At 41.0% G+C, this 14,583-nt stretch overlaps 1 protein-coding gene across 6 annotated transcripts in view; it reads left to right on the top strand.

Annotated features, from left to right (window-relative positions):
- The window catches only part of NCAPG2 (non-SMC condensin II complex subunit G2), a 60,035-nt gene that overhangs the window by 4,484 nt on the left and 40,968 nt on the right, over nucleotides 1–14,583 (top strand). For 3 of the 6 annotated variants that reach the window (XM_082472841.1, XM_082472839.1, XM_082472840.1), the window contains exons 3-10: nucleotides 2–190; nucleotides 518–632; nucleotides 2,089–2,291; nucleotides 3,661–3,795; nucleotides 6,516–6,610; nucleotides 9,116–9,185; nucleotides 11,533–11,619; nucleotides 14,257–14,352. In XM_082472841.1, coding sequence (XP_082328967.1) covers nucleotides 2–190; nucleotides 518–632; nucleotides 2,089–2,291; nucleotides 3,661–3,795; nucleotides 6,516–6,610; nucleotides 9,116–9,185; nucleotides 11,533–11,619; nucleotides 14,257–14,352 — 990 coding nt within the window. The remainder of the gene's footprint in view (nucleotide 1; nucleotides 191–517; nucleotides 633–2,088; nucleotides 2,292–3,660; nucleotides 3,796–6,515; nucleotides 6,611–9,115; nucleotides 9,186–11,532; nucleotides 11,620–14,256; nucleotides 14,353–14,583) is intronic. The other 3 variants (XM_082472844.1, XM_082472843.1, XM_082472842.1) reach the window with 2 other exon arrangements.

The raw sequence follows: 14,583 nt of genomic DNA, 5'->3' as shown, positions 1-14,583 counted from the left end.
GAAAGATGCTTCTGACCCTTTCAACTTAAGTGAATTGCTAGATGAATTGTCAAGGAAACAGAAAGAAGAGCTATGGCAAAGACTCAAGAATTTATTAACGGATGTGTTGGTGGAGAGCCCGGTGGACGGCTGGCAGCCAGTGGAAGCCCCCGGTGAAGGCAATATGGAAACAGAGCAGGGGTCAAAAATGGTAGCACCGGTCTTGCAAAAATCAATTTCCTTTTTCTTTGTTAAAAAATAATTTTTTTGTGTGTATAATTGAATTTTAAGTTAAGGAAAAATTTAAAGGTAGAAGTCAAGAATATCAGAAGTCTGTTTATTGTAGTTATACCCTTTTCTGATCCTACCACCATTAATCTAGTATTCAATGTTGCTGTTTCAGACTGCTGACTTGTGTTCAGCTTTAATTCACTTTTTAGAATAAATGTCAAATGTGGCTTGATTTTCTTTTACATTTAAAAATTAAATTTTAAGTTGATTTTAATTTACTTGTACTCTGATTTTTTTTCATTTATAGAAAAAAAACATAGAAATAATTCATGCAATTACATCTGTGATTCTTGCTTCTGTGTCTGTTATAAATGAAAGTGAGAATTATGAAGCCTTACTGGAGTGTGCTGTTATATTAAATGGTAAGTTGACTCAGCTATAATGTGGGGTGTGTATGAGTGGTGTCTGAGTGACACTTGGTACAAGGGAGCCCTCAGCAGGGGAGAAGCAGAACTTTGCAGTCAAGCTCTTGTACTTCAGCTAAAAAAAAATGAGCAAAAGAGCATTCTTTTAGGGGCTACCCTGAGTAATTATTTAATGTAAGCCACATATAAATGGTTCACATGGTGAAAATGTGCGTTACTGAGCAACTGACTGCTGTTTAGGGGCTTTTAGAGATGTCTTATTTGACCTTCAGGACCAAGGATAAGAGCTGATAAAGGGGAAGCAGTCTGATTATAAATTTCTCAGCTAGTGATTACTGCCAGACATTTCAAGTTAGCCCAGCATTTGTGACATTGCACTTTTTTCTTTAAGTATGTTATGAACATGACCTGAGGAATAATTGTTGACTCTTAGGGGAGTTTTACTATACTAATATTTATATCATGGTACTTTTCAAATTTTAACTAAACTGTAAAATTGTAGTTATTAATTTAGTGGGAACACTAGTCTGAATTAATGAGAAGATCTGATTATGTAATATTATATGTGTAAAATTATAGATATAAAAGATGCAAAAGTAACTTTTAGTAATGTTCTTTAAGAAAAATATCCCAAGTACCCTCACCTCTACTGTGTGAATCTGATTAGTTCCATGTGACAGATTCTCAGCATCACTTGGTTTATGTATCTGTTTAGTATGCTGTTTTATTAAGAATTCTTGTGTTGAAATAATGTGTCTTATTAAGAAGTTACCCTAATCAGTATGAAAGTAGCTCCCAAATGTTTGTGGGTGTTACCACCAGTTTATCTTCAGTCTCCCTACATGCTTTATAAAATGAGGAGTGCTAATATTGTGCATCAGTCCCCATTAATTCAGGAATTTTACATCAGAGTAATGGCATTCGATGTCTGTGGATTACAGTTATGAGCACATTATCAGTATTTTAAATTAGTTCTTGAGCTCTTCTGTTAATAACAGTACTATAGCTTTTGTATTCATTATAATGGTTGCTCTTACTATTTTTCACCAGTGAGCCAGAACTTGAGGCCCACGAACTGAGGGATGGTTGTAGTGTGTTGCTGGTCACTAGGCCGGGCCTTGCCTTGCTGCTGAGTGTTGCCCTGGGTGTCGCTACACTCGGATTTGGAGCCCAGCGTCTGCCTCTTGTAGATGAGGAGTTTGGACAATAGGCCCTCTCTGGGTCTTCCAGTTCTAAAATTCTCGGTTCTATTGGGTCTGCTTTTATAACAGTGGAAAACAATTTTTTAATTAACACCATTTGTATCCCATAAATAATGTGTACAAGTCTTTGGCAAGTTAAACATAAACTAGTATTTGCTTGGCAGACCTTTGAAGTCATCGTGCTCTACACGGTTGAATATGGACTAACTCTGGTTCACTTTACTCATCGCGCGATGACTGCTCCATTGTAGGTGTTTTGTACGCGCTACCTGACTCTGAACGAGAGCTCCAGGGCTCCATCCAGGATCTGTGTGTGATGTGGTGGGAGAGAGGCCTGCCCGCCAAGGAGGACATGGGGAAGACTGCTTTCGTCATGCTGCTGAGGAGAAGTCTCAAGACGAAAACAGTATGTTCGCTTTCTAAAGTACATGCTGCGTGTTACTTGAAAGTGCAGGTGTTTATACCAGTTAGTAATTGTGTTTGCTTGCGAGAGGCCTGGCCCAGTGGCTTTCAGTTAGGGTTTTGCACTGGAGGATATTCAGAGGTGGGCAGTCGAGGGTGGGCAGAGGCTCCACGTGTGGTCGTACGCAGGCTTTCTCCCCATCTTCCTCGGGATGTGGCCTTTGAGAGGCTGTCCCCATGGTGGGAATTGCTCAGGGAAGGACAGAAGTGGGTGGGATGGTCAGGGAGGGCCTGCAGACCTGAGGGGGCGCTGGGCAGGAGGGCAGCCAGGGTGGGGCTGTGGACTGCAGCCCAGGCCTGAGGAAGCTTCGGCGGGGCCAACAGAGGGCGTGGTGAGGGTTGGGTGTAACTTGGGCTGTTTCTCATCCTTCAGTCTTCGGTATACAATTCAGAAATCCAGAAAAAGAGCAGTATTTTTCCCTGATCAAACAACGGCAGATACTTATGTTCATCTTAGAAAACTGGGCAAATGAAGAAGAGGGAAAATGAGGAAGAGAAAAATTGTCCATAATCCCACAGCCAAGGTGACCCTTGTGATTCTAGGGATCTTTGGGGATTTCTCTTTGACCGCCTCCCTCGCATCTTTACTTACTTGTCACAGGTTCCTACAAAGGTACCTACAAAGTGAAATTTGTAGGTCAGTGGGTTTGAACTTGGAGCTCTTGGTACACATTGCCAACAGCTTTCTATAAAGCTCACAGCTGGTCATGTTCTTACCACCCGTGGGAGAGTCCGTCTCACTGTGGCCTCCCAGGAGCAGTCAGTTTTATGGCAGAAAAGAACCTTTTTGGCTATGTCCTCAGCTAGTGCTCTGACTTTCTCTGCTGGCCATAGGAGTGATTTGAAAAATCCTTGTTTGTGTCAGAACTTAGCCTTAAGCCATCACTGGTTTGCCTTTTTAAAATCCATTTTCACTGCCCTTTTTGTTCAGCTTTTAAATCAAGACCCTATTTAACGTCTTCCTTATGTTCTACACCTGTGCCTTTACCACAGTAGCTGCTAGCCACACAGGGCCATTTACATTTCAAGTTAAGAAAGTTAAAGGTTTGTTTCCTCGGTGGCACCGGTCCCGCGTCAGTTGCTCCGTAGCCCGACGTGGCTGATGCCCCACACTGGTCGGCATAGACTCATGCTCGTCGCACGAAACTGGTGAACAGCTCTGTCTATCAACATCTCTGCTTGCTTTTGCCTAGGTTTTAAGAAAATGTTCTCTAGAGCTCCATTTGCAAATTTTAAGATGTTTTCTCTTGGCATTATTTCTTTTTTTGATGATATATATAAAATAGTCTCATATTTTGAAATGTGACCTTACCCTTTATAAAAGAAAAACTCAGACGTTTTTCTTTTCATGTCATTCCCAGGGTGCAGACATCTGTCGGCTATGGCGTATCCATCGAGCTTTATATTGCTTCGATTATGATTTGGAGGAAAGTAGAGAAATTGAAGACATGCTGCTTGAGTGCTTCATAAATGTTAATTATATCAGAAAAGAAGAGGTAAATGGTTTTCCTTTTTTGGTGTGTTTGTGAACTGCTTTTTAATGGAAGTTTTTCTTAAGTTCATGTGTTTGCTGTTTGCATCTTGCTCAGTGTATTAATAAAAGAGTCAGCTTAACTATCAAGAGCCATTATATTTTTTGTAATTCATTTTTACTGCATGGCAGTGTTAAGCAAATGTTTTCCAAGTCCTTGCGTATTTCATCATTAAATCAGAAGGTAACAGGTGGCTGTGTGAATCCTGGGGGAACCATGATTGCATTTTAAATTAAAAATGAATAAAAATAAGGTTGAGCAAGCACTTCCCCATGGATCTGACTCTCTGCCCTAATTCCAGGTTAATTGGCATATAACTCAAAACCATCATCACACAGTATTCTTGGTTTCTTTTTCCTACCCATCCAGTAAATCCAAAGAGAGGCTTCTGGCCCAGTGCTACATTGTCCACTGGTGGTCACTCCCACATGTGGCTATTGAGCAAGCTCATGAAATATGGCCAGTCCAGTTGTGGCCTTGAGTGAAAACTACACACGGATTTGAAACTTAATACGGGAAAAGAATGTTAAATATCCCACTAATAATTTTTATATATTTATTACATATTTAAATGATATTTTGGATATATTGGACTATATAAATATATTATTAAAGTTAATTTAATCTTTTTTGCTTTTATTAATGTGGCTACCAGAGGATTAAAAATTGCAGAGTGGCTTGTCTGGTTCTCTTGGACACGTTGGTCCGTTGTCTTAGGAGTTTTCTGTAGTTGTTGTAGATGGACTGTATCTCCATGCCGGGGATGCGAAGCACATTTCTTTTATTATAGAATGTAGCCTTCTTCTGATTATGTGTGGCCTGGCAGACCTGATTGGAGGCAAAAGGAGGCAGTTGTCACCCCCCCGAAGGATGTGTGGGGAAGGACCTCCCAGAGGAGGGGGGGGGACCCTAAATGAAGAGTTTGCTCAAGGTTTCACCCTTACAGCTGGCCAGGGGAGTGAAGGATTTGACCCCAGTTTGCCCACTCCCCACGCACAGTCTCTGCTGGCGAGGTGAAAGGGCTGTACCGGATGACTGGCCACACTGGCCAAGACCTTCAGCTCTCGGGGTCAGAAAGGCTGTGTTCAGACCCCTGTTTGTCCACTGAGTAGGTGGTGACCTTGATCACGCTCCTTTCAATCTCAGTATTTCCTTCTGTAAAATAGGAACAGCAGGTGCCCTTTCCCAGGATTCCCTTGAGCGGCACACGAGGCCATTCATAGAGCTTTTAGTGCCTGCAGGGCAGGAAGTGCCCTGACTGTGTTCTTGCTACTCTCCCATCATCATTGTTGGGAAGACGCTGGACGCCTGGCCTCTGCCCTGAGTATCCCAGGGTTGTTGTAAAATTTGGGAGAGTAAAGAAGTTAAGAGTGGATTCAGATAAATACACTTTATTTATATTGACTTATACATAGCAGTGGATGAAGCGTGCTTGTCTCACACATATGTATGTGCAGGTGTAGACATAAATATACACGTGTGTGTCTTAAAGCTCTCTCTTTTTTTAAATTGATGTGCTCTTTTGAATTTAAGATATCTAAACTTAGTTTCCTAATCAGTCATTAATTTGGTCATGTCAGTTTCCAGTCATTCTTGGTAAACAGTAAATCTCTTCTATACTCTACTGGCAAGTTACTTCCAGTAAATACTTGTTTGTTTATTTTTTTAAATTTATTTGGCTGCACTGGGTCTTCGTTGCCGCAGGCGGGATCTTCATTGCCACATGCGGGCTCTTTAGTTGTGGCATGCATGTGGGATCTAGTTCCACGACCAGGGATCGAACCCGGGCCCCCTGCATTGGGAGCGCAGAGTCCTAACCACTGGACTGCCAGGGAAGTCCCAGTAAATATTTTTTAAAAAATTTACCTGTCGCAAGCATGGTTACCCTGCCTTTTGTATCAAAGTGTGTTACGTGTCTGTAGGACTCCAGACACTGGTGTGCTGGTAAGCAGTGAGGAGGTGATGGTGCCCTTCACAGGGAAACTCTGGGCAGATGTATTTTATGCCCCCTGTAGAGAGTAAATATAATCTTGCTTTTTAGGTTCACATGTGTAATCTAGTAGTATGCATAAAAATTAATATTACATGATATATGTATGATATTTATAATTACGTATAATATATGGGGACTATATGTATTTGAAAATTCTACCTTGGCAAACACTTAGCCTCTTAACTTCACAAGCCCTCAGTTTTGTCTTTTATAAAAGATGAAATGAAGGGATGTTCAGTTCCATTCCCACCCCAAGATGCTAGATTTCAAGCATTCTTTGATTTTCGGTTGTGGAGACATCAGGACAGAGCCAGAGTGAAGTGCTGGTGCATCACTTAACTTGCGTGCTGGGCTGTGGGGTAGCTTTCTGGGTCACCGTGTGGTCGGACAGGAGTAGCTCAGAGGTGCCTGCTGCTCCGCCCTCCACGGGGAGCCTCCCACCTGCTGCTGCTGCCCAGCTCGGTGCCTCCGAGGTTCCCACCGCCGTCCCCACACGGGACTGCCGCCCGAAGCACTGTGCTCGAGTGCAGCTTCAGTGTGTAGATTCTAACTTAGAAGTATGGATGCTTCCTTGTTGGGTGTAGCAAACTTTAGTGTTACTACGCTTTCAAAGAATGTTTGTTTTTTAGTTCCTGGGAACTTTTTATTTGGTTGCAATTTTAACATTATATCCTACTTTTTTAATTTATAGGGAAGAAGATTTCTTAGTTCTCTCTTCAACTGGAATATAAATTTCATTAAAATGATCCATGGGACCATTAAAAACCAGTTACAAGGATTACAAAAGTAAGTATTAAGGGTAATTAATATTTTGTGCTTAGTGTGGTTTTAAAAGTTTCTATGTGACCTGACTTTTCAATTATATTAATGTATTAGAAGCTGTGAAAATTATCTCTGCAACTGTTATTTATTATGTACTGTTGTATCACTGGATATTTTTTTCCCTTGCTATAGGAAACCATTTTTTTTCCGTAGTGACACTGAAATTAAGATTTTACTTTGTGGCAGTTCTTTAAATAGTCAAATTATTTACCAGTTAAATTTCAGCGTCAGTCATAGTAAAGCCCATATCACTAGTACTTCTGATACCTTTGGATGTAATGTGCACTGTGCGATTTCCCGTGGACTGAGCTATGTGGTTGGTGGGAAGAGTCCTTAGGGAAGGGGCTCGGAAGCATGCTCTTGCCCGAGCTCCCAGCCTCTGGGCCTTGACAGCATTTGGAGCTATCTGCTGGATTCACGGCCAAGTACTTAATCTGCTCCGGGGCTGAAGGAGGCTGCATTTTATTTATTTGTTTATTTATTTATTTATCTATTAATTAATTAATTAATTATTGGCTGCGTTGGATCTTCGTTGCTGCGCATGGGCTTTCTCTAGTTGCGGCGAGCGGGGGCTACTCTTCGTTGTGGTGCACGGGCTTCTCATTGTGGTGGCTTGTTGCAGAGCACGGGCTCTAGGCACATAGGCTTCAGTAGTTGCAGCACACGGGCTCAGTAGTTGTGGCTCTCGGGCTCTAGAGCGCAGGCTCAGTAGTTGTGGCGCACGGGCTTATTTGCTCCACGGCATGTGAGGTCTTCCCGGACTAGGGCTCAAACCCGTGTCCCCTGCACTGGCAGGCAGATTCTTAACCACTGCACCACCAGGGAAGCCCGAGGCTGCATTTTAAAACCAAATCCTTGTGTTTGCTTTGGCAGCACATATACTAAAATTGAAATGATACAGAGAAGATTAGCATGGCCCCTGTGCAAGGAGGACACCCAAATTCGTGAAGCAGTCCATATTTTTTACAGATTGCCAACAAACACATGAAAGGATGCTCAGCATCACTAATCATTAGAGAAATGCAAATCAAAACTACAATGAGGTATCACCTCACACCAGTCAGAATGGCCATCATCAAAAAAATCTACAAATGGACTTCCCTGGTGGCGCAGTGGTTAAGAATCCACCTGCCAGTGCAGGGGATACGGGTTCGAGCCCTGGTCCGGGAAGATCCCACATGCCGCAGAGCAACTAAGCCCGTGTGCCACAACTACTGAGCCTGCGCTCTAGAGCCCACAAGCCACAACTACTGAGCCCATGTGCCACAGCTACGGAAGCCCGTGCGCCTAGAGCCCGTGCTCCACAACAAGAGAATCCACTGCAATGAGAAGCCCGCACACCGCAACAAAGAGTAACCCCCGCTCGCCACAGCTAGAGAAAGCCCGCGCACAGCAACAAAGACCCAATGCAGCCAAAAATAAATGAAATAAAATAATTAAAAAAAAAAATCTACAAACAATAAATGCTGGACAGGGTGTGGAGAAAAGGGAACCTTCTTGCACTGTTGGTGGGAATGTAAATTGATACAGCTACTATGGAGAACAGTACGGAGATTCCTTAAAAAACTAAAAATAGAACTACCATACGACCCAGCAATCCCACTACTGGGCATATACCCTGAGAAAACCATAATTCAAAAAGAGTCATGTATCACAATGTGCATTGCAGCACTATTTACAATAGCCAGGACATGGAAGCAACCTAAGTGTCCATTGACAGATGAATGGATAAAGAAGATGTGGCACGTATATACAATGAAATATTACTCAGCCATAAAATGAAACGAAATTGAGTTGTTTGTAGTGAGGTGGATGGACCTAGAGACTGTCATACAGAGTGAAGTAAGTCAGAAAGAGAAAAACAAATACCATATGCTAACACATATATATGGAATCTAAAAAAAAAAAAAAAAAAAACCAAATCCTCAAACTCTTGAGGTGGGCCTGGTTATGTCAGGCAGCTGTATAAGTATTGAGCTGGGATGTGATTCTGGATCTCTGATTGTTTACTAGAATACTTTCTCCTGTTCCCTCATTTGCAGAATATTTGGGTTGAACCAGCAGATTTTCCTAATTATGATTCTAAGTCAGCCCTGGTATTTTAGGGCTCCCTGTACCTGAGCGAATTAGTCCGGAAAGTCCAAGATGACTTCCAAGTCAAAAAGTGTACTTATATTTAAAGGTTTTTTACTTAAGAATTTGGTTCTGGCCTATGTGTCATAGTTTTATAGGAAATAGTAAAGTTCTAGGGAAGCCTGACTGAGAAAGAAGAAATGGTTTGACATTTCAGTCCTCCTTCTCCGGACTTTTGTTTTCTACTTTCTGCAGGTGGATAACATATCTCTGCTTTGCAAAGCACGAGTCCAAAACAGTTTCTTCTTCCCTAGAAGAGGAGAGTTCCTGAAATGATACACGTTAAAAATATAATTCTTCTGACTTGCATTAAAATTTTTTGATTTTTTCTTCTAGATCTTTGATGGTACACATTGCAGAAGTTTATTTCAGAGCTTGGAGAAAGGCTTCAGGGAAAATATTAGAGGTATTTCCTTTTCATTTTATGAAATGTTAACACATTTTTATTGTGTTCTGGTTACTAAATAAGTAGCTACAGCAGGGCCGTTTGAAACCTGTGCTGATGCTTGTCTGTCACACTGAAGCCCATGGTGAGCGCCCTCCACGCGCACTCAGGGTCACGTCCGTGCCTGAGCACAGCCTCGAGATGCCCATGACTCACTGTGCCGTGTAGTTTGAGTGGAATCAAGACTTTTGCCCCAGGCGTTTTGGCAGCTCTAGACCTGTAGTGCCCAGCCGCATGTGGCTGCCGGGCCTCTGAAACATGGCCAGTCCAAACTGAGATGGGCTGTAAATGTAAGAAACTCACCAGACTTGGAAGACAGTGTGGAAAAAGAAGAATGTAAAATATCTCGTGGTTTTTTAAAAAAGAATATTGATTGCATGTTGAAATGATAGTGTGTTGGATATATTGGGCTAAACAAAATATATTATTAAAATAAGTTTACCTTTTTCTGTTTTTAATGTGGCCTCTAGAAAGTTTAGAATTGTGTCTGTGGCTTGCGTTCTGTTTCTTCTGGCCAGTGCTCCTCGGGACCCTCAGGCCACCTCTTTAGCAACATCATTTGAGAATTTAAAGACTTGTGTTTGAATACAGCTAACCTTTAATGACTATAACACCTACATTCTGGCTGTGTAATTCACAGTCACAATTAAACATTCACAGGCTCTTTTGAAAAAAAATCAAAAGAAAGTGTCTTTGTCTGATATCCCTTATGTTTTTCTCATGCTAGGTTCTTAGATGTGTTTTTTTCCTTCTGAGGGTAAAATTTTTACTCTTAAGTCATAAAGGGGTCTTTCCTCCTGGGGGAGCAGGCCCTGGACTGGTGGGGGTGGGGAGAGGGGAGGTTAACCACCGGATGTTTGGAATGTATTTCTGCCCACTCTGCTCTCCTGCCCAGCTTAAGCTTTGGTTAACTATACTGGGGTCTATCACTGACATCTACTTCTAGAAAACTAAAACTTACCACTTCTATTCCCCTGCTGACAACTTGTAGAATAGTTTTACAGTGTATAATTTTGGGGGGAAATGGCAGAACCGGGACATTGTTATGCATTTTTTTGCATTGCTTTATTACTGCATGAAACTTGTTCACAGGAAGGAGTATTTGTTCCCCTTTTCTCCAATAGTGGTTTAAAAAATAGGAGTTTGTAATTTAAAATTTAATTTTGACTAGATCTGTACCAAATTAGTACTAGCAATTTGTACTTCTCAGTTTCACTCCCTTCCCTCTCTTCCCTCTGTCCCTTCAAGTTTTTAAAGCAGATTCCAGACGTGACGCCTTATTTCTGTGTACTTCAGTATGCATCTCTAAAAAGTGTGGTTACACAGTGCCATTATCATACTTCACAAAATTAACAATAATTCCTGGGTATTTAAAAAATTAATTGGGTCATATTTAAATTTCTCTGCTTTGTTTAAAAAATGTCTTTTTATAGTTTTTTCTGGAGTCAGGATCCAACAAGTCTCCCAATGGCATTTGCTTGTTACAGCATTTAAATCTCTTAGAGCGTTCCTCCCTCTTCTCTTTAAAAAAAAAAGTCTGCCATTGATAATGTTGAAAAGCCTGGGTCAGTTGCAGGATGTCCATGTTCTGGTAGTTAGCTCTCAGGGGTCAACTTTTGTGGGCCAGACACTTGACTGGCAGTGCCATGTGTCTCCTACGTCATCACAGGTCAGTTCAAAGTTCATGGAGAAGAGGTAAAAATGTTAGTAGGAAGTTTTCCTTATATCCTTCCCTAAAGCCATGGAATCCTGGGTATGGAGGCAGAATGCAGGCGAACACACCAGGCCTTCACTGTCCTGGCGTGAACGAGGAGCTGCCCACATCCCCGCCCCTGCCCCGCCCCTCTCTGTGGCAGCCCTGAAAGGTGGTGTTTTGGTCAGTTTGGAATCCTGGCCCCCACCTTAGAGGTAGTTCATTGTCAGTTCTGGGGGGGCTCTTGGAACATATCCAGTCTTCTGAGATTATCAGGATGACTCAGGAGAGGGTGCTGCCCGGCCCCCCTCAGTCTCTGAGCCCTGTCTGGCTTGAACCAGGCTCCAGTGCCCTGCTATTTAGCACAAATGTGATATTTCATCAACTAAGACAAAGGAAACTAAAAGTTCTCTTTGGTATATGAAGACGAAAGGGATTCTAAGAGGTGTAGACTTAAAGTCGAAAAGCTCTGATGAAAGGATCCAGGCTTTTTCCCTCATGAAATAGAAGATGAACAGATCAGACGGTCCTTTTGTGCTCTAACCGCTGTACTGCCTGTCCTGCCGTCTGTGGGAATGCGCTCACTCAAGTTCTCGCGTTGGGGTGTCATTGCAGGCCATTGAAAACGGCTGCATCCAGGACTTCTTGTACCACGGGGTCCACCTTCCTCGGAAGTCTCCAGTGCACACCAGAGTGCGTGAGGTGAGCCACACCCTCACAGCACTTTTGAAAATCATGTCTCATCTTTTTTGTTTTCAGATAATTGTTTTTGTGAAATTTTGTTAAGCTTTCACAGGCATCCGTTAAAAGGATTTCTCAGAATCTTGATACTTGGAACCTGGGACTTTTACCCTGCCACCGAAGTTTTGATTAGGAAAACAAAGGTCTACTGTTAAGACATCAGAACTTTATTCAAACAACTTTAATTAAATTATTCAACATAAAAATGTATAGAATCATCACTTCCTTGCTGCCACTACCACAGTTTTCAAAAAAAGAGGCTATTCAAGATTATTTTTTGTTATTTACTCTCATACATCACATTTCCACTTTGTATTCTGCAAACCAAATTGAATAAATGTTTTGATAGTTTCTCTTGATACAATTTTATTTTTAAAAGGTAGTCTCAGAATTTGGATATGGATTTTATCCTCATGTTGTACGTGATCTGACTAAACAAGGCTCTGCTGCCAGTGTGGTTATTACACTGATAGGAGTTGGCTAATCACAGCGATCCTGGAGAAGGAATTGGAAGGTCTGGTCTGTGGTGTTGAGCAGTGTCCTAATCCAGGGGCGACGCCTTCTTTGCTTTCTGTTAGTTTTGGCAACTGTGTGTCAAGCTAAGGGAAGAAAGACTACCTCTTTACTTTTTTGTATACTGAAACTATTATTTGTAGGATGTAAATATACTAATTATATTAAGTTTGAATGGACAAAAAACATTTCTTTTACGTTTTTGATGATTTACTTTGCATTATCCAAAGATAAAGAACCAGAGATAAATATATCCACATGCCCCTTCTACCCCCGCAGCACACACACAATCCCAGGTGCTTCATAAGCTGTAGGACAGTTGGCGCCACTTACTTCACGTGTATGATTTGGCATTTGAGATTCTATTTAATCGTAAGGAATAGCGTCATGTTAAACTGTGCAGATGTGTGATGTAGTTGTTTCACTCTTGGACCAAATAACTAAAGACTTTTTCATACCTGATTTTCTGCTGTGATAGTGTGAGTGATTAAGGTGTTATAAGTGTAGGTATCATCATTTGTTAAATTTATGGAAAAATGCACAGAAGGAATTGAAAGGCAGAATATTAGATTTCACTTTTCAAATGAAATGTATTCCTGGACTCCAAGTAATTGTTCCTACTGCTTATAACACATTATAGCTTCTTTCTCAAATCCTTTTTTTGATAAATATCAAATTTACCTGATAAGTCATTTTATTGCTATATTGAAAGAAGCTTCAGGAAATACCTTAGGAGTCATTTGAAAGTAAGAAATCCTCATATCGTTGATGAAAATCTTCTAAAATTAGGTAGTAGTAATGGTTGCACAACTCTGAATATACTAAAACCCACTGAACTATACACTTTAAAAGAGTGACTTTTATGGTATGTGAATTTTATCTCAGTACAGCTGTTTAAAACCTTTCTATGAAGTGAGTATACCATTGATAACAAATTAATATTGTACACAGAAAAACAAATGATAGACTAAAATCTCCTAAATGAAAAATTAACAATCAGAAAAAAATAATCCCCAGATTGTAGTTCTTTTAGGGCAAAATTGATTCAAGTCTGCTTAAAGTATAATCTGTAGTGTTATAGCCTAATTTAAAAATTTTTTCCATTTTTCATTAATATAATTTTAGCTCCAAGAGTTGTGAATTAAGGAAAAAGGCAACATTGATTGTTGTTGGGGACAGGAGTCTGTGAAGAGTTGCCGGAAGATTCTGGCTGGTTAAAAAGGGGGTAGAAGAGAACAAAGGGATGGAGCTAAAAGAGCAGTGTGTTTTCTGATTATCCATGAGTTTGGGGATGAACTTGACATCTAAGTTAAGTTTCTACTGGAAAGGATCCCTAGGCAGTGACACCTGCTTGATAAAGTCACCCCTCGGGATCTGCGGGGGATTGAGTACCAAATGCACGGATGCTCCAGTGCCTTATACATCCTCGTGCAGTTTACATCATCTCTAGATTACTTACAGTAACTAATACAGTGTAAATGCTGTGTAAATAGTTGTAAATACTATGTAACTATTATGTAAATAGTTGCTAGTAAGCAGCAAATTCAAGTTTTGCTTTGAAACTTTCTGGAATTTTTTTTTTTTCCAAATATTTTCTATCCAGGCTTGGTTGAATCCACAGATGCAGAATCTGTGGATATGAAGGGCTGACTGTATATCCTGTTTTTGAATGCCCAATATAGGTTCTTAAAACAAAAGACGGTTGTAGCCAGTGCATTGTAGAACCAGAATGGGTTGTAGAAACCACTTAGGCTGACTCCTTTTTCATTTGACCCTGAAGGTCAGAGGTGTAAGTGACTTTCTATGAGGTTTTGTGGCTACTGGTAGAAGAGTAGAAGCTGGAACCCAAACCTTTGTACAGCCCAAGGCCGTGGGTCTTTCTCTCCACCATAGATGGCTTTTGCATGATTTCCATGTTCTGTGCTGTCAGCATGTCTTTCCACTGTGGTTCCTGTTAGAAAGAATTGTCAAGACTTACGAATAAGGTGCAGCCTATGCTCCCTGTTGTTTCCTCAAAGTAGGATCTTAAATGCTTTTTTGAAAACACCACTGTTACCATTCTTTTCTTCTTTTCTTGGCTCTTAGGTGCTGAGTTATTTTCATCGTCAAAAGGAAGTTCGGCAGGGAGTGGAAGAGATGCTTTACAGATTATATAAGCCCATCCTTTGGAGAGGATTAAAGGTACACCTCTTAAATAGTCTCTCTCTGTTTAGAATGCTAATTATGCTTTTGAGCTTAACATACTGTAATTCAGAATTGCAGTAAGGCACTAAAAGTAAGACTCGAGGCTGGGAATGCTGTGAGATTTTGGATGAATATTTTATTCTTTTATGAAAAGCATTTCTTAAACTGGGAATCTGAGTTGGTTTAGTGCGGACTGCACAGCTGGAAGGAGGGTAGTCATGCTAAGTA

Source organism: Balaenoptera physalus, assembly GCF_965194825.1.
Source record: "Balaenoptera physalus genome assembly, chromosome: 8".
In the NCBI taxonomy this organism is placed as follows: Eukaryota; Metazoa; Chordata; class Mammalia; order Artiodactyla; family Balaenopteridae; genus Balaenoptera; species Balaenoptera physalus.
This window is presented reverse-complemented; position numbering and strand designations above follow the sequence as displayed.